The sequence below is a fragment of the Crocuta crocuta genome, unplaced genomic scaffold (genome assembly GCF_008692635.1).
Source record: "Crocuta crocuta isolate KB4526 unplaced genomic scaffold, BGI_CrCroc_1.0 scaffold270, whole genome shotgun sequence".
NCBI lineage: Eukaryota > Metazoa > Chordata > Mammalia > Carnivora > Hyaenidae > Crocuta > Crocuta crocuta.
Window position 1 is genome coordinate 1948577 of NW_027527569.1, and position 20637 is coordinate 1969213.

The 20637-nt window shown below is 40.1% G+C and overlaps 1 protein-coding gene across 1 annotated transcript in view; it reads left to right on the forward strand.

The window, feature by feature from the left end:
- Positions 1–8402: 8402 nt before the first annotated feature.
- The window catches only part of IMPG1 (interphotoreceptor matrix proteoglycan 1), a 109052-nt gene continuing 96817 nt past the window's right edge, over positions 8403–20637 (forward strand). Inside the window, exons 1-3 of the mRNA XM_077770166.1 lie at positions 8403–8631; positions 18026–18192; positions 18447–18475. Coding sequence (XP_077626292.1) covers positions 8481–8631; positions 18026–18192; positions 18447–18475 — 347 coding nt within the window. The 5' untranslated portion in view covers positions 8403–8480. The remainder of the gene's footprint in view (positions 8632–18025; positions 18193–18446; positions 18476–20637) is intronic.

Below are 20637 nucleotides of genomic sequence, written 5' to 3' on the forward strand. Positions count from 1 at the left end.
TTTAAGCGTAACCCTTTGGTTTCCATGCCATTCAATATTTGTATTGAGCTATGCTCAAAAAATGCTCTAAACTGTAATGCCCCATACATTTGTGAGGTACAGTTGTAACTGGGCATCCACATATCAAACTTACTGGTAATATTCCATTCTGATTCTCTTATCCATAATCTGTGTATTTATTTAAACTCCTGAAGGAGTTCTGAAACCTATGGAGATTGTATACATGTATACATGATGCATTAAAAATTGAGAAACACAAGAAAGGAAAAACGTTAGTAGAATTTAAGTTAATGGAAGGATGAGATGATTAAATGTAGCTTAATGGAATTGGTCCCACATTTACATGGAGAGGGTAGCAGCCTACGCAGGATGATTTGAAGGCTACCAAAAAATTCAGTTGCTAGAGAAACTGCGGGTTTCTTTTCAGCTGAAAACAAGCCTCAGCTACGCGGGCAAGCAACTTTAATGTAATTGTTCTCACCTCAGCTTCACATTCTGTTTACCTGACTGTAGCACTAAACCAACTCCCCTCACCATTTGTTCATAGTAATATACTTTACAGTTAACCACAGCTTCTAGAAATATCCTACTTTTCTTTCAAGACTGGCTTATTTGGGAGTAAAAGGATTTTGCTGATTTTGCTTATGTATTCATATGAAAATCATTTATAGTTCTTAACATTTTAAACTTTACTACTAAAATTATCACATAAATTTAGCCCTCTACACAGTAGCAATGTGTTCATCCTGTAGTTTCCCACAGTCTGTGACCCAGTACCATGTACCTTGAGAACACTTGAGAGTCAAGGGAATGCATGGGGTTCTGGAATTACAGTAAGGACAGTGTCCTTGAACTGGTTCAAGTGGCTATGTGTAGACCTCAGCAAAGGGCCATTACAAAGCAAGAATGCTTTATATGCTTTATATATCTAAAATGCCCTCATTTTAGATGAGGGCAGTTGTGGGAGACCTTCACACCACAGCACGATAAGTACTTCCGTTGTGTTTCTCTCCTCTCCCAGGACAGAAAGGTCAGTCATCTTTGACACTCCTCTCCTTCTCAATACGCCCTCGTCTTCTCCCCACAAAGGGGTGGAGGAGTTAGGTCAGGAAAGTTTATGCAAGATTAAATAATTATTCTTGAAGATTTCCAGTCATTGATTTGGTCCTGAAATGTTATCTAGTTTCTCTCTGTGGAATTCTGTTCTTCAAATGGAGATTTTTGTTCTATAGGAATTCCAGTAACTTTTGTCTCTACTTCTGTTAATTCATTCATTAAGACATTGCGGCCTTCTCCCTTAGGAAACATAATGAGTTTGCTAAGTGCTTGTACGTACCAGTGACTGTTGCTTTCATAACAATGCTGCCGGAAAAGCCTCATTCTCCTTATCCTGTTGTTGGTTTTATTGGCACAATATGCGTACAGTAATCCTACTTGTAAGCCTGCAAGGTTAGATGGCAAGAAAATATCCTTCTGGAAGAGAGTTTGGTCAGGAGTGGTCCAAACAAGTTAGTACAGATCCACTTGAATATATAAGCAAGAAGGAGACTGAATGATGGGCAAACCTGAGCCTTAAAATGAAAACTTCATAAGCAGCCTACAGCTGGAGGCCAACTTTGGTGTAGGAGGAAAAAATAAACTCTTTGGGGAGGTGACGTGAACTTCCTGGCTCCCAGGATGCCCATCAACATCAAGGCCACATGGCCACCAGCCTAGAGCCTAAAGTGGAAAAGATACTTTTGACTGAAGTGCTAGCTTTCACCTTAGCATGTAGATATGCTCAAGCAATCTAATTTTAAAACAGTATATGGAGAGTCAAAAGCCTCGTATTTCACACCTGCCACTTCACCCTTGGACAGATTTGACTTTTCCTTAGAATAAATTAATGTTTCAATTCAGTATCTGATTCCAGTGGTCATTTCATCAATTTCCTTTTCTATATATTTGGAAATTTCCAAACTTGTCATAGCTATACTAGATTGCAGGATTTGGGTTAGCTCCAGGGTAGAGTGGCTAAAGGAAAAAAAAAAAAAGACCCTCCCCAATTTAAACCTTTGGTATCAACCACTTTTCTTAGCCTGCTGGAAGGTACCCTGCCCATGGACATGTTTTTTTCCTTCTTGCCCACCAAAATATTTTCTGCCACAGCTTTCATGAGAACCTCCCAGCTCATTGGGAGCCCATCCCACCATGCAGCCTCAGCCCCTCAAATGGTCTCTTTTGCTGAAAAATCACCACCCTCACCATCACTCTCATCAACAAATGTCAGTACTCAACATGCACAATCTCAAACTCAAAGTGATAATAGCAATTTATTTTCCAACATTCCCTTTTCAGTATATATTATGTGTTAGATAGTGACACCGTCTGGTGAAGTGACATATTAGCATATTGAATACAGCAGGCTCTATGAGCGCATTGCAAACCTCTAAAAAAAATAGAAGAAAAAAGAGAAGAGAATGAAGGGGGGAAATGTTGATAGTTTTAAGTGTGGTGTCAGAGGAATCCTCATCCATAAAGAACCTTGCTTTGTTTTAGAAAAAACAGTAAAGCCAGATCTTTCAGTGACTTTTGCTGTGTGAATGAAAAAAAATGGATCAATAGCTAGAGGGAAAGTGGCACCGAGAAAATCCCTTAAATAGAGGGGAAAAGTAATAGCATGTTTGTAGGCTGATAGGAATAATTCAGCATAAAGAGGGAAAATACTGATGTTGGCAAATGATAGAAGAGTTTCTGGAAGAATGTCCTCAAGAGATATAAAAGGGTGGGGATACAGCCAGTATACAAGTAAAGGAATTGGCCTTGAATAGGAACAGACTGCTCATCAAATAGTCACAGGAAGGAAAGCAAAGTATGTGAATGCAGGTGCAGTCAGTGAGCAGATGCAGTGCTGGACACTGATAAAGTTCTCTTCTTGCTCCCCTTGTTCTCAGGAAAATGTTGAACCAGGCCATGAGCTAAAATTGAGAATTGGCCAGAAGTGCAGGAAATCTGAGAAAAGTTGTATGTAGTTCTCCTGGAGACTGAGAAACTCACTGGACCGGGGAAACATAGTGTGAAGCTATTTAAGGATCACAAATTTAACGTGAGTCCAGGGAAACCTGGGTGACTCAGCCGGTTAAGTGTCTGAATCTTGGTTTCGGCTCAGGTCATGATCTCACAGTTTGTGAGTGAATTCCAGCCCTGTGTCAAATTTTGGGCTTATAGTGCAGAGCCTGCTTGAAGTTCTCTCTCTCTTTCTCTCTCTGTCTGTCTGTCTGTCTGTTTCTCCCCTTCCCCTGCTCACTCATAATAAAAAAAGTTGTGTTAAGTGAATCCAAATGGTTGTTTTTCTCCATCCACGTTCAGCTGTGAGGGTACAAGTGAAGAGCAGGAAGAGGCCTGAATTTAACATAAAGTGTTACCTATTACGTACAATAACTGAGGGACAAGGGAATTGAGGACTTGTCATCCTAAAAAGCCAAGCAATATTAATATTCTTTCCCATTAACACGCATGCTCTTAATTAGTTCGATTTGTTATTATTTATTTACGCTTGGATATATTGAAAGTACCTGGGATTGCTGACTTTACTAAAATACACCTTATGCGTAACACATCTCCTTTCTGTTCTTTTGATTTTCATTCACAAAGGAATTTTTTATTTGTCTTTTCACTTGGGATATTATCTTTAATAAGATGACTGTGTTCAAAGTCTCTGATATTAGACACTCTAGCAGGGAGAAGAAATTTAAAAGGAAGGTTGCAATAATGTAGGTGGACAGGACATATGAAAAAGGAAACACTAAATGAATTCTGAATGTGGGGTCTGAGAAAGATTAGTAGAGAAGGAAAGAAGGCTTAGAAACTGGCCCATGAAGGAAGAAGGAAAAGAAGGGCCTACCATTATGAGGGAACAGACAGATAGGAGATGTGCACTGAAGCATGGAGTATGAAGTCTTCCAGGATGAGCATAGTCCTGTCTGAGGACTAAGGAGAAGTGTCATGAAAGAGCATGTTTAGGAGGAAGAGTAATACCAGGGAGTGAAATGCATGGACTATTGGATAAAGGAGTTTTTATTGAGCATTTACCCTGTGCACATGCTGTGTGAAGTGCTGCCTATGTGGTAACTCATTTACTAATATCACAGAAGCCTTGTAGGAGAGGCACTGTCATTCCCCATCTTACAGGTGAGGAAACTCAGGCACAGACAGGTCAAGTACTTCCAAGTTGTACAGCTAGTGAGTCACAGAGCCAGCGCCCTATGTACCATTGATGTTATTAAAACATTTTGAATAGTTAAGCAACATATAATTTCTGTTGCTACTACATTTTTCTTTCATAAATAATGAACATATTTAAATTAAGTTTAGAAAGTAAGCAATGAATATTTGCTGTCTCTCATCTGTACTTAGAAGCTCTGAATATTCAAATATATTAATTTCCGTTTTTGTCTCTTCCTCATTCAATGAGATGACTGTTTCCAAAAGCTATTGGCTTAGACTGTTTTCCTGGTGATTAATCTACAATATAACAGTACAATTTCATTTATTTTTGTCCACATTCTTATTATGTTTAACTAAATTTTTCTAATATTCTCATATTCTGGAAATGATAGAGGGTTTTTGTTTGTTTGTTTTTTTCTGAAATCACTTTGCCCTTTTATTTTTCTTGTAACTTTGAACTTCACCCATAAATAGTTGTTGATGGCAACCAATTCATCAACATACAGATTATACTCATGTTTTGTCAAGGATTTTCTGCCTGAACAAATTTTCTAATCTATTAAATATGCCTTCCTTTTTATAGCAGGTCATTCAACTATCAATTCATTCTCATTAAACTATTACCAATTCTTTCTAAATACTTATATAAACTAAAAATATCAAACACATGGAAATACATCCAGAGGATCGAAGTTCAGTTCAATTTCAACATTACTATTTATGCAGCATGGAGGACAGCATCTAACGTTATCTAATTGCTTTACCAAAGAGTGCTTTCATTAGCTCCAATAAATATCAGCTCTTTTTACCTCACTGAAATCTGTAACATTCCATGTTTCATTCTTTAAATTTGGGGTTTATTTTACTTGAATTATTTGGGAAAGACACAAACTTTGTAAGTGTGGCCTGTTCTATAAATATTTTTGAACCCAGGTAACCTTAGTCTGTGTTCTCGGAGACGTTGCCTACCTCTTTTCTAGTGATGACCTGGGGTCAAGACACAGGCAGAAGATTCTAATCCCTGCCTGAGTGATAGTATCATCACAGATGATCCCCTGTGGTGGTTTCTATGTATCTAGGGGAACACAGCCTGAAGTGTCTATTACTCCTGTGAGAAAGGATGCCAGAGAAGGTGGAAGATGGTTAACCTAAAGTAGACAAATGCCTAGCATAGAGGAAATATGAGGAACTGTCAACTTGACCTTTGCCATTCCAGAGAGCAGAGATAGGACTAATGTGCAGAAGGTACTAAAAGGTAATTTTCAACACAAAGAAAGAATTACTTACGTAGAGACTTAAAAAATGAAACAAGGTGCTTCCCAGATGAGGAAGACAATCATTTGCAGAATATTTGCCATGGGTCTCCATTATCAAGGAGACACTTAAAAATTCAGTAACCATATGATTGATTTTCCAACCAGAGATGCATTTGAGAATGAAGGAATAGCTGCAAATAAACCAGGATATCCCAAGCAAACCAAGTCTCACTTCACCTTAATTCACCCTCATTGTTGATCATCGATTATGTGTATTTGACATGTGAAGAATAGGGAAGATTGATCTCAGTAGGGACAAGGGTCAGAGCTCATGGGATTCTGGGACACGGAACAAATCTGTAACATTTTCACCTCCTTCTCTTCCCATCTGGTAGAATGAAGTCCAAAGACCTGGATCGAGCAGACTTTTGTGAGCAAGCCTGGATATACGCAAAGTGTTAAGATCCAGAAGAATCCAAGTGGGAACCATTTTAGGATACGGGCACTGTTCCCAGACCCAGGGTAGAGTAAATACTATTCCCGAAGCAAGTTAGTCAGGGGGTTCTAACAGAGCATAATATAAAAGAAAGCAAGAAAGGGGGCACCTGGGTGGCTCAGTCGATTAAGCATTCCACTCTTGATTTCAGCTCTGGCCATGATCTCACGGTTCCTGAGTTCGAGCCCTCTGTGCTGTCAGTGCAGAGCTTGCTTGGGATTTTCTCTCTCCCTCTCTCTGTGCCCCTCCCCTGCTCACTCTCCATTTCTCTCTCTCTCAAAAATAAATAAATAAACATTTTTTTAAAAAAAACAAAACAAAGAACAGGACCAACCCCAAAGGGCAGGATACTGTGGGGATGACAGAGTGGAGGGCAGGACCAGCAATGCAGGCAGGCACTGTGAGAAGACCTGCAGGATGAAGGAGGAGTACAGTTTCCCAAAGTGCAGCCTGTGCTTACCATTCCAGAGAGGCCTAGAACTATCTAATGACCCACATCTTTTTCTTCCAATTTTAGTGGCAATTAAAATGTAATTACAAAAACTTTTTTCTGTGGCTTACACTGAAATCTGTGAGTGTGTGAAAGGTAAATAGAAATTAACAGTCCTAAACTAAAATTCTCATCTTACTACCTTCAGAAAGCTCTGTCCCCTTCTCACACTTGCCGGTGTTCAAGGGGCACCTTCCGCTCGGCCATGCAGCCAGCCTAACTCAGAGAAAATGGCTTCCACTTCCTCCAGTTAGAATGAACCACTCAGGGTATTCCAGCCCCTTGCTCTGCGATCACTCAACTCCAGCCAACACCACTGGTATATATGAGAGAGTGGCAGAAAGGGAGAGTTAGAGCTCTGTTTTCACTAGGCATTCCTCACCATTAGCTCTCCTTTCTATGTGATAGTAACTTTCTTATTGTTTAAGCCATTTTGACATGGATTGTCTTGACTTGTCACCTGAAAGTGCCCTTACAGATCCATAGAACCGTGGTTTCCCAAACCTGCATGCATATTAGAATCGCCTAGAGACCTTCAAAAGTTGCTGATGCCTGTGTTCCACTCAGAGTTGATGATTTATTGGTTAGATGTGTGGCTGGGTGAGCAAATTAATCCATAAGCTCCCTTTCTTCCTGGAGATTCTTAAGAATTTATCACTGTCCCAGACTGACGGAGTACTCTAAGACTCCTCAAAATGACAGAGAATATGTGTTCCCACAGGACTCAGTCCATTCCCTGTAATGAAGGAGGGACTTTTATGCTTTGAGGCAAGATTTAAGTTGCTCTGCAGCTGCATACTTGGATTTCTGCTTGATTCCCTTGTCTGTGCCAAAAGATTAAACTTTGAGATGCTTCTTTAGTAAAATGGGAATAGACGTCTCAGTAAGCCACATGCTTAGGGTCTCAAGAGGCCATAGTGAGTGGTCCCAAATGCTCAACAACTATTCCTTTCTTAAATGGAAGACATAAAAGGAAAGAGGTGGAGTGGGAGAGGAGGAATTGAGATCAGACCCCTATTAACATGCTCTGACACCTCCAAGCCTCAGTACCCTGCTGGGTGATAAACCAAGAAAAATAATATCTGTTCCATCAACATAGTAGAGCTTTTGTGACATAATATGACACATATGAAAAAAATTCAAAGTAAGAAAGGATTCTGTGAGGGGCGCCTGGGTGGCTTAGTCGGTTAAGCGTCCGACTTTCGCTTAGGTCATGATCTCGCGGTTCGTGGGTTCGNAGAGGTTTAGAGAGTTAAAAAAGAAGTCTAGACCTAACCCTAACAGACACAGCGGTGCCAGCAGGAGGAAATGGCTCAGGGAGTTAAATCCTTTGCCAACCTGATCTCTTCACCCTCCCTTTCATTTTCCCTTTCACCTCCCTTCATAAAATATCAAGCTTGCCCTGTAAAGTCAACTCTAAGACGTGTCCTTGTACCAACTTACTTTCCACTGATTGCCCTCTCTGAGCCCCACCCATAGAAATCCTAAGGCTGCCATTCATAGGCAAGAAGGTTGTTTTGTTACATATCTCCCCCTAGGTTTTAAGAAGCCCCAACTTCCTCATCCAGAGTGCACCTTTGGGTACCACAATGTGCTATCATTCCCCACTTGAATTATAATGTCTATCAAAAGAGGCATCTCTCGGGAGGCTTGAGTGCTAAGTGGGGAGTGATTTTTAGAGATGTGTGGGAAATGGTTTCACTATTTGGCAGTTCCTCAAGGCAAGATGATTTGAGATGTTGTTGTTGTTGTTTTAAATACCCTTGATCAGCTCATTATGCTATTCCCTTATTTCTGAAAATGCCTTGTCACTGGAATTTGGCAGTGGGTCCAAAGTAGAAGTTGAATAAACCAGAGGATTATAACTTTTAGTTTATTCCATTCATTTACCATATGTTTCACATATATCAATGTATATATTCACCAGGAAATCAATCTTTCTTTTACAGATCTCTCCATTAAAATTTACCACTCTGAAACTAAAGACATAGACAATGCCCCAAGAATCGAAACAACCGAAAGTGCTGCAAAAATGCACAAAGTGTCAACCATGAAACGAATATTCGATTTGGCCAAGCATCGACCAAAAAGATCAACATTTTTCCCAACCGGGGTTAAAGTCTGTCCACAGGAATCCATGAAACAGATTTTAGCCAGTCTTCAAGCTTATTATAGATTGAGAGGTAAGGAAAGAGATGTAATCTGCTTAGCCTCTCATTCTTTTTATCCCTTCCTTTTCATTCATCCATACATTGTCTTTAGGCCAAAACTTCCAGGCTCTCTCATTTAGTCACATGAGGTATAGAAATTAGTCAACTAATCTGAGAGTAATGAATAGTAAACATTCAAAACTATGATAGATATCTGCTCTTATGTTTAAAATGATGTCTTGTGCAACCCAGAACAAGGCATTTAATAAGTCACCAGAAGGCCTTGGCATCTGGGTATTACCTCTTTGTTTTATTTTTGTGAAAGCCCAATATTGAATTTTAATGTTATCATTATGAAGTAAGAAGCACAGAATGATTGCAACATCAGGAATCTGAGCAAGTTGATTTATGACTTAAGATTTCATTTCTCAAAAGCAACATTACAATCCAGATCCTCTCTCCTTTCTTGTTGAGTTTAAGTTGTTTATTGCTGACCCAGCAAAAAGTGCTGAAGTTTGAAAACCGGGAGGCACATTCAAAGTGCACAGGAGTCACAAATTAACAGTGGTTACCAAGATATAATGCAGGGATGTTAACAGGATTTACAACACAATCACTGTGATTTCCAGCAGAGTTAAAGTACAGTTTTCACCCCAAGACAGCACCACAGAATTCTTGTGGCTTTCTCAGAAATCATGATGGACTTCAAGCACACCATAGCCATCAGTGGCTATCCTTGTCATTCACTTTCTACAGATGAAAAAGTCCCCATGGCTTTTTCTTTAAATGAAAAACAGAACACACACACACACGCACGCACACACACACACACACACAAAACCCTTTAGTAGATACTATTAAATCCCCCAGGTTACTTCAAATAATGTAAAAATATCTAACTGAAATCTAAATCCAATTCATCTTCCATGTGAAAATTGAGGAGGTTTTCTAATGTTCACCTTCATCACATTAGATGATTGTTTCCATTCCAAAAATCACAGTCAACCTGCTCTGTTTCAAGCCCATTAACTAGTGCATGTTGGTTCAATTCTAGCCTATGATGTATTACAAATTATGACAACAGAGAACCTATTTCATGGTACTAACATCTTACAAAGTTCTTGAGTATTTACATCTGTAAAATGTACTAAAGTTGAGTTTGCCTGGGGAGTTTTTGCTGGTTTTCTACTGGGAATTTTTGGAGGTATAATTAACTGTCTCAAAAATATCAAGCCTTATGTTCTTCATATGTCTCATTTTATGTGGAGGAAATACTTGCTTTCTGACAGAAGCCATACCCCCAGAGAACTGACAAGTACTGGACCACAGTCAGAAGGAGAACTGTAATTCTAGAAAAGCAAGTACACTATAGTATTATGCTGAGGTCCTAGCATAGCACCCCTGCATAGCAGTTTCTGAGTAAACACTTGTTGATGGATGCAGGAGGCAAAGAGGCCATTGGACATGCGAAGAAAAGACAGTCATGTATAAACTGTTCATTTTGAATGTGCCTACACATTGATTAGATAATGACACTGGTAAATTTCATCTTATTTGTTCTTAAATGGAAGTAAAATATATAGTATGTGCATCACATTGAATATGAACACAACCAATGCTATTTTTCAGGTAACTTCTAATTCTTCATGACATTAACAAATAGGATGCATCACAGGTATTTATAAAATAGGCTACTTATTGCTGCAACCAGGTTTTTAACTCTGAATTTTATCCTTAACTCTTTTCTCTTTTTTTTTTTTTAATTTTTTTTTTTTTAATGTTTTTATTTCTAGGAGAGAGAGAGAGAGACAGCGTGAGCAGGGGAGGGTCAGAGAGAGAGGGAGTCACAGACTCTGAAACAGGCTCCAGGCCCTGAGCTGGCAGTCAGCACAGAGCCCGACGCGGGGCTCGAACCCACGAACCGCGAGATCATGACCTAAGCGAAAGTCGGACGCTTAACCGACTAAGCCACCCAGGCGCCCCTTTAACTCTTTACTCTTGATTCGGTTTGCCATTTTCATTTTTGCTTTCCTCATGAAACAAACCACTGTGTTTCTCCCCATGGCAACAACAGTCCATTATCTTTATGGCTGCCCCTGGGTGATATGAAGTTTTACTATTCATCAGCATAGGTTCTTCAGTCTAACATATTGGTTCACAGAGAACCAAGAAATAAGACCTTGCTACAACACGGTGTTCCTTTGACAGAGTTACCCACTTAACGTTTTTGTTGCTGCTTTTACGAAATTATCTTTTGACATCTTTCAAACTTCGGAGAGAAAGCTTCTACATTCATCAGATCAAGTGAAATATTGAGATACTTGTTTCTCCAATGCTTAAAACAGCACAGATGACCATGTTCTCAGCTTCATGGTAGAATCATAAACATGTTCATCCCAAAGCACAAATGCAAAACCTCAAGTATTTCTGGTAGTCTCCCAGGGGAGCCCTGTGCACCCCCCCAGGCAAACTCCCTGCTTTTGATTTCTTCCCTTCAAACCCCCTACCCCTCTCTGTATCTCCCTCTTCCCCTTCCCCCTCTTCTGCCACCCCATCTCCCTCTTCCCTTTATACCTCCCCACCCCCATTGCCTCCTCCTCTCTTCCTCCTCCCTCTTCTCCCTCCTTGTCCCCCTCCTCCTCCTCTTCCTCCTCTTCTTTCTCTTCCTCTCTCTCCACCTCTTTCAACTGCAAAACTGCAGTATCAAAAGCTAGATCTTCCTTCCACGTTAATTTATGCCTTAGAGAAAGTTTAAGATGAAGGGAATCCTAGCTCTTCCTTCTCCATGTGTCGTCCATAGACCAGCAGCATCACTAGCATCTGGTTACTTGTTAGAAATGCAGACCTACTTTCACCCCACCATATCCACTTCTGGAATCTGCATTTTATTTATTTATTTTTTTTTTAAATATTTTTAATTTATTTCTAGGAGAGAGAGAGAGACAGCGTGAGCAGGGGAGGGTCAGAGAGAGAGGGAGTCACAGACTGAAACAGGCTCCGGGCTCTGAGCTGGCAGTCAGCACAGAGCCCGACGCGGGGCTCGAACCCACGAACCGCGAGATCATGACCTAAGCGAAAGTCGGACGCTTAACCGACTAAGCCACCCAGGCGCCCCATGGAATCTGCATTTTAATAAGATTCCCAGGTACTTCATTTGCACTCTAAAGTTTTAGAAGCACTGGTCTAGAAAATATCTAGCCAACACCCCCAGTGTACACATTTGAAAAGTGAAGTGATATGCTCAGTCAGCGCCATCATTAGTGGCAGAGCAAAGGTAGAATCTGGCATTCCGACTCCTGCTCCATTGTGTTATCTCTCCATCTAATGCATGCCCAACCCCGTGGTGGACATTTTTACATACCATTGGTCTAACTTAATCTTTCTAGATGTAAATAACTATCCTGGGGCATGCCTGGTCTCCAGGCCATGTGTTCCCTAGGGTTCTTCCCACATCACCAGAGAGTCTACGGTGTGACATTCAAGAGAAAGACTAAGACTCTGTGGCCAGATTTCAGGCATTGGCCGGCAACTGTGGGAAGACTGGGGAGGCAAGGTTCTGGATCTGCCTGGACTCCCTGTGGAAATCTCTTCTGGTAGATTCAGAGAAGGATGATGCAGTAAATTAAAGGGTTATAAAAGTCCAGCTTTCAGAAGTTTTCAGACTCCTTCCAGCCCTGAGATCCTTTGATGCTTCAACCTTCAAGGAGTTCTTATGTTCCCTGTTAAAGCTAAGGGGCTCTCCTGGTGGGACATGAGCTGGTGCTCCTGTTCTCCCAATCACAGAAGGATTCTGCACCTCCTCCTTTGCACTAAACTTCCAGAGAGCTAGAAAAATGACATCAGAGCAGTCACCAAAAAGCCCTGCCCCTCAGTAAGTCTGAAGAAAAGCTACTGGTTCCTGTTTCATCCTTAACATTTTAATCGCTATACTACAATGCCCCAGGGAAATAATTCTTTTTTTTTTTAGTTTCAAGTTTTTATTTAAACTACAATTAGTTAACATATGGTGTGATATTAGTTTCAGGAGTAGAATTTAGTGATTCATCATTTACATATAACACCCAGTACTCATCACAGCAAGAGCTCTCCTTAGTACCCATCATCCATTTAACCCATCCCCCACCCACCTCCCCTCCAGCAACCCTTGTTTTGTTCTCTATAATTAAAAGTTTGTTGGGGCACCTGGGTGGCTCATTGTTTAACATCCGAATCAAGCTAAGGTTATGATCTCGTGGTTCGTGGGTTTGAGTTCCGTGTGGGGCTCTGTGCTAACAGCCTGGAGCCTGCTTCAGATTCTGTGTCTTCCTCTCTCTCTGCCTCCCCTCAGCTTGCACTCGGTCACTCTCTCTCAAACATAAAACATTAAAAAAATTTTTTAAGTTTGTTTTATGGTTTTCCTCTCTCTCTTTTTTTCCATATGTTCATCTATTTCGTTCCTTAAATTCCACATATGAGTGAAATCATATGGTATTTGCCCTTCTCTGACTGACTTAATTTCACTTAGCATAATATATTCTAGCTCCATCCACATCATTGCAAATGGCAAGATCTCATTCTTTTTTATGATTGAGTAATATTCCAGTATATATTTCTTAACAGGATTATTTGTTTTTTGGGTATTGAGATTGCTAAGTTCTTCATAGATTTTGGTTATTAAGCCCTTTTCAGATATATCATTCGCAAATATCTTCTCCCATTCTATCAGTTGCCTTTTAGTTTTGTTGATTATTTCCTTCACTGTGCAGAAGCTTTTCCTCTTGATGAGTCCCAATAGTTCATTTTTGTTCATTTTGCTAGTTCCCTTGACTCTGGAGACATGTCTAGTAAGAAGTTGCTATGGCCTAGGTCAAAAAGGTTGTTGCCTGTTTTCTCCTCTAGGATTTTGATGGTTTACTATCTCACATTTAGGTCTTTCATCCATTTTGAGTTTATTTTTGTATAAGGTATAAGAAAACGGTCTAGGTTCATTTTTCTGCATGTTGCAGTCCAGTTTTCCTCGCACCATTTGCTGAAGAGACTGTCTTTTTCCCATTGGATGCTCTTTTCTGCTTTGTCAATGGGTACTATAGACATTGTAACAATATTTGTTCTTCTAATCCTTGGGCGTGAAATGTCTTTCCATTTCTTTGTGTCATCTTCAGTTTCTTTCATAAATGTGTTATAGTTTTCAGAGTACAGATCTTTTACCTCTTTGGTTAGGTTTATTCCTAGATATCTTATAGTTTGAGGTACAATTATAAATGGGACTGATTCCTTTGTTTCTCTTTCTGCTGCTTCATTATTGGTGTATAGAAATGTAACAGATTTCTGTACATTGATTTTGTATCCTGTGACTTTACTGAATTTGTGTATCAGTTCTAGCAATTTTTTGGTAGTCTTTTGGGTTTTCTACATGTCACCTGCAAATAATGAAAGTTTGACTTCTTCCTTGCCAAGTTGGATTACTTTTACTTCTTTTTATTGTCTGGTTGCTGAGGCTAAGACTTCCAGTACTATGTTAAATAACAATGATGAGAGTGGACATCCCTTTCTTGTTCCTGACCATAGAAGAAAAGCTCTCAGTTTTTACCTATTAAGGATGATATTAACTGTGGTCCTTTCATATATGGCCTAAAGTATGTTCCCTTTATCCGTACTTTGTTGAGGGCTTTTATCAAGAATGGATGCTGTATTTTGTCAAATGCTTTTTCTGTATCTATTGAAAGGATCATATGGTTCTTATCCTTTCTTTTATAATGTGGTGTATCACATTGATTGATTTACAAATATTGAACTACCCTTGTAACCCAGGAATAAATTCCACTTGATTGTGGTGAATATTTCTTTTAATGTACTATTGAATTTGATTTGCTAGTATTTTATTGAGAACTTTTACATCCATGTTCAGGGATAGTGGCCTGAAGATCTTTTTTTTTTTTTTTTTAGTGGGGTCTTTTTCTGGTTTTGGAATCAAGGTAATGCTCATAGTGTGAACTGAGAAGTTTTCCTTCCATTTCCATTTCTATTTTTTGGAATAGTTTGAAAAGAATTAATTCTTCTTTAAATGTTTAGGAGAATTCCCCTGGGAAGCCCTGGACTTCTGTTTGCTGGGAAATTTTTGATTACCGACTCAATTTCTTTATTGGTTTTTGGTCTGTTCACATTTTCTATTTCTTCCTGTTTCAGTTCTAGTAGCTCATATGCTTCTAGAAACTTGTCCATTTATTCCAGATTGCCCAATTTGTTGGCATATAATTTTTTTATAATATTCAGTTAGAGTTGTTTGTACTTTTGTGGTGCTGACTGTGATCTCTCCCCTCGAGGAAATAATTCCTTAAACAGCTTCGGGTATTTGTGCTTCAGGGAGAAAGTTCTTTTAGAGCCTTTGTTAAAAGTAGAGTTTAATGGGGATGGGAATTTTCTGTGTCCCTGAAGTAGGAGAAAAGGCAGCAGAGAACGGGGCAGAGCTAGGAAGATACAACCACCAAAAACAAGCCTTAAATTGGACTGAAATAAAAGGAAGACTTAATCTGAGACCAAAAGCAACATGCCTGCAGGTATATCAAACTAGTAAATAGAAGGATTGTCATATTATGTTCTTCCAGATGTTTCACGCACAGATATTATCAGTGAAAGTCACCAACACTAAGACCCAAAAGGCAGCACTAGTTGATTTTATATACATGGAAATCCTGTATTTCTGGCACTTAAATGTGTTTTCAATTAAATTAGCAGGTGCACTGGGTAGAGATGGAAGGTCAAAAACACCTCCAAAAAAGAGTGTGGAGTAAATAGCTGAGAAGGGTAGCAAGGGCAACTGGTTTGCTTGGACTGGATACATAACTCTTAAGGTTTGGGTAAGTCTCAAAATACTCAAGTGTTGTTTCTTTCTTGCATAGTATGTAGACTCTTGAGTAGAGGTGAAGATCTAAAGACTGCATGATGGCTGGTATTGGGAGAGGCATTACGACCCTCTGATACTTGCCTGGCAGGAGAGAGAGAGTATTCACAAACGTGGGTTCTCTTGGTGAGACTTTTGGCTCGCTCTCCAGGTGTGCTGACCCTTGTCACTTCCCCAGATGTGGAAAACTCAATGGCACATGTGGGTTGGTGGGGACGGCATCCACTCCTGACCTTGTGGGTTCTGGTGAGGTTGCTGCTGGTAAATGACCTGAGTCGCTTTTGGTCTGGAATTCTCTTTGCGTCTTAAAACAGAAAGTTAAGAAAACTCCAGACATAATAAAAATGGGGAGTGAAGGGGTAAGAGTCTCCAAACTGGTCTTCTCTCACTCTGTTCCTTCCCCCAGTGCCTTCTCTCAGCAGGCAGGCAGAGTTTCTTTAGGAAGACAGATGATGTCAGCTCCTGCCCTAAAGCTTCCAACTGCTCCCCATTCCTCCTGAGGTAAAATCAGCACATTATAATTGCTTATGACAGATGTCATCTAACTATTTTCCCCTCACTTAATTCTCTAAAATAATTTTTAAATGATGTACCTCTCTGCATGCGTTTCAGTTAACATCCAAAGCTTTTCATCATAAGTTTAAATAACTGGATAAGATATAGCTTTCATGAGTTGTAAATATTGATACTGAAAATGAAACAAAAACTAGATAATTTGTATGCATCCATAGCCACTCAGTAGTTACCATCAAATACTCAACAAGTACATGCCTTTATGTACTCTTCTTAACAGTAGGAAATGTTACATGGATCCTTTTTCTCCACACACACACATTCCTTCTCCATTCCCCACTTCAGTCTTATCTTAATGTGATATATTTTATGCTTGAAATCTGTTATTGTTACTCTAATATACTTCTCAATAACGAAAATATGTATATAAATTTAAGTTACATATTTTATTTATTTCCTATTACTGTAGGCTTTATGTGTCCAAAGAAATTTCTTTTGGATTCAGTTGCATTTATAATTGCTCTTAATATATAATTGATTAAAACACATAGATGCAAATTTTAAGCCCTTTTTAAAGCTTATATATTTATTTTGAGAGAGAGAGAGAGAGTGAGAAGGAGTGGGGGAGAGGAAAAGAGAGAGGGAGAGAGAGAGTCCCAAGCAGGCGCAATGCCATCAGCACAGAGCCTGCCTGATGCAAGGCTCGATCTCACAAACCGTGGGACCATGACCTGAGCCTAAACCAAGAGTCAGACACTTAACTGACTGAGCCACCTAGGGGCCCTCAAATAGATACAAATTTAACAAAAAAAATTAGTAAATTTCTATTGGCAGATATAATATCAGATATAGGTTTTTGTGAGTCAAATGTTCATGAATATAAAATTAGGACCAAAACTTGGGAAGAGGCCACTTTAAATGAAGGGCCTATTGCTGAAGCTTCATTACCTTCAGCCTCTGGTGAGATGGAGTCACTTTGGTGTTGTTTCTCTATTAGTTCATGTACCATTACTCATTATTCATATTATGTGTTGCTAAAATAAGACAGGGTTTAGCATCAATTTTTATCTCTATTCTTTTACTTAGTTTCACTTAAATGCTGAGAAAACTTGTTACGTAAAACAAGTAGATGGAAATAGATGGAGTTTTGTTATAGTAATATCTTTATTCTTTAAGTTCCTTTGACATTATAAGCTAACAATCACATCGTGATCTGTCATTATTTTTAATGACTTGTCAGCTGTCAATTCCATGAGGACTTGTAATATGTTGCAAGCAAAGAATCAGAAACCACCCTGTCGCAAAAACATGCTCAACTCAGTTCACTTGCTTTCTTACCCTCAACACTATTATTTCACATCGTCCTTTTGTGTGTGGCAACTGAGAGCCACTGTGCCACAGTAAGATAGGGACAGATGAATGCTGACCAAAGGGAAAAGGGGAAAGGGAAGGTGTATCCTTAGGCAGACCGACATTAGGAAAGCATGCTAGGAAAAAAATGGGACCTAGAAATTGATTCTCTTTAAATTGTGTGTCTGTTTATCCCTTGGAAAGTCTTTAAACATAGCCAGGTACCTATGGCCCAATTTGAAGGTGACGGGTCCACAAAGCGCTATGCCGTCCTTGCTCCCCTCGCCACATCTTTCTGTCTCCATCTTTTACTCTCATCCTTGCTCTGGCCACGCTGCCCTCTTTACTGTTCTCTCAATGCTGAGAGTGTTCTCTAGCCTTGAGGCCTTCTCCAAACTGCTCAGAAGACCCCTTCATAGTGAGGCCTTCCTCAGCTGTCCTATTCTAAACTACAACCACACACACACGTACTCTATTCCCTATCTTCCTTCTTTTATTTTTCTCCATAGCACATATAGGGGCTCAGCAAATATTGTTAAATGACTTCATTTCTATGGCCTATAAATTAGCATATCCACGTAAGCCAGAATACTCCATGTTCGAAGATGAGGCTTGGGCTGGGAAACAGGGATCATCATAGGATGTGGCCATCTGCTGCTCCTAATGGGCGGTACTGCATTGCAGTGTGTCAGGAAGCAGTGTGGGAAGCATATCGGATCTTTCTGGACCGCATCCCTGATCCGGGGGAATACCAGCACTGGGTCAGCATCTGCCAGCAGGAGACTTTCTGCCTCTTTGACATTGGACAAAATTTCAGTAACTCCCAGGAGCACCTAGATCTTCTTCAGCAGGTGAGCCTAAACGCTGTACATTCGGAACACTGTTTGGATAGCTCCCAACCCTCCGCCCCCCCCACCCCCAAATTATTTTCCCTCATAAAGNAATGCTTAGAGATACCTGGTAAGTCCAACAAGAATTTTATTCTTGCAAAATAGCATTGTACAGCCTGGTTGAAGTGAAGTTAAAGGGAAAAGGGAATGAAAATAGATTTTAGCTCTTCAGTTGACATTTGCTCTTGGTAAAATTACTTTTTATCTTTCTGCAGAGAATAAAACAGAGACACTTCCCTGAGAGGTAAGTACCCAAAATAGAGTGCTGCATGCTCTTGACTTTTGAAAGACCACATAATGGAATGAGACTGAGCTATGGTATTATGTCAGCCCCTGAGATCTGTGTAGGTTATTCTAACAGAAAATTATGCATATGTTGCACTAAAGGTAAATGAGTATCTAAAGGGGAAATGGATAGACCCTAAAGATTGAGATAGGTGTTGGCACTATGTTTGCAGATAAAATGGATTCACTACTATGTGCTAAGTATCTAAAGTGTGTTTTCACTTACGGGGTATAGAGCAACTAAAATAGTTTGATTATGGGGCACTTGGGTGGCTCAGTCGGTTAAACATCTGACTTCAGCGCAGGTCATGATCTCACGGCTCGTGAATTCAAGCCCCATGTGGGGCTCTGTGCTGACAGCTCAGAGCCTGGAGCCTGCTTCAGATTCTATGTCTCCCTCTCTCTCTGTGTCCCTCCCCCACTTCTGCTCTCTCTCTTTCTCTCTCTCTCTCAAAAATAAATAAATAAGCATTTAAAAAATAGTTTGATTTTTAAATTTATGATAAACTATTAGTTACGTCAGGGAAATACTAATACAATCAGAGAACAACCTGAATTTTGAAGTCTTATTTGGTATTCTGGAAAGCATTAGTATTTCTCAAACTGAATTACTGAAGCACTGAGCTATACTCTCAACAAGAACTGAATATCAAATAAGAAAATCAAAATTTTTTAGAAGGCAAGGAAAAGTATGTTAGCTAAAATGATTAAAGAAGAGAGACAAATTCTAAACACAAATCACATACATTTTATAACATTTAGAAATCTAAATCTGAAGATAATACTAAGAGAGACACAAATTTGGCTGTATAAATTACTGACAATTCTTTATAATGCTTTTCACATGTGTTCCTTCATTTCTGTTCCCTTTGCCAACAACCTCTTCGAGGACCTTACTAATTTACACTGTGAAAAATGTCAAATCTGATCTCCCTAATGGATTTCCCTGTCTCTAACCTCTTCCCCTCTTTAACTTGCATAACGGCTGCTGGATTAATAAGTCTGAAAAATTTCTTTTCTTACACTGAGCCCTGTTCAGTGACTTTCAAAAGATTCCCCCATCTTCCTCTTACCCTTCTGAATATCCTCTGCCTACCGACCCCCTCGTGCTCTGGGTACAGAAGGCTGAGTGGAGAGGACAGAATCACTCACATCGCTTGCCTTGACTCCCAGGTAGCACTAGTCGGTGGGGAGCAGGAGATCAGAGGGAGAAGACAGAATGAGGTGATTGAATTTATCACCTCCCCTCAACCGCCAACCTGCAAAGTTTTCAAGGGTTATTAGCCTCCTTCAACTTGATCTCAGCTCCTGTCAGACATTCTTTCCACAGAGCCTTCTCTGTCTCTGGTTCATGGTAACTGGCCCATCTTCTCACCCCTCCTCGACTAGGGGTATTCTGAGAACCCTACTGTTACCAGCCCTGAGGTATTGATTGCACTTGGCTTTAATGATTGCTCTTATGCAGTTCCCACAACTTAGCAAGGAACCCCTTTTTAAAATTTGCTCAGATTACCCCACAATGAGTGAGTCATCTGTTTGTTGCCAGGACCTTCATTGAAGAAGAGCCCAAAGTAATCAATCACTGCCTGACCTTTCCAACTTTGCCTCCATTACCTACAATCCCACTACTGCTACGATGCCATTCCACACTGCACACAGACCACACCCTACTCACCCTACACTCTGGTCCCTAGCCTTTCCCCCTGGCCCAGAAGAACCTGCCTTTCCTACATTACATATCCGAATCCTACTCTCCTTTCAAGCTCCTGGTGGAGTCCCCCATGGACTCCATGATGTCTTAACAGCCTATTTGAGCCTACAGCAATATCTCCCTGCTTTGAATTTTGCACTGTTTTTGGTACTTACATTCTTTTAATGTTCATTTATTTTTGAGAGAAAAAGAAAGCACAAGCAGAGAAGGGGCAAGAGAGAGGGAGATGCAGAATCCAAAGCAGGCTCCAGGCTCTGAAATGTCAGCACACAGCCTGACGCAGCACTCAAACCCACGGAACCGTGAGATCATGACCTGAACCAAAGTCGGACGCTTAACCAACTGTGCACTCAGGCACCCCTTGACACCTACATTTATTTTTAACATTTCCTTGCTTTACCCTGTTTTCC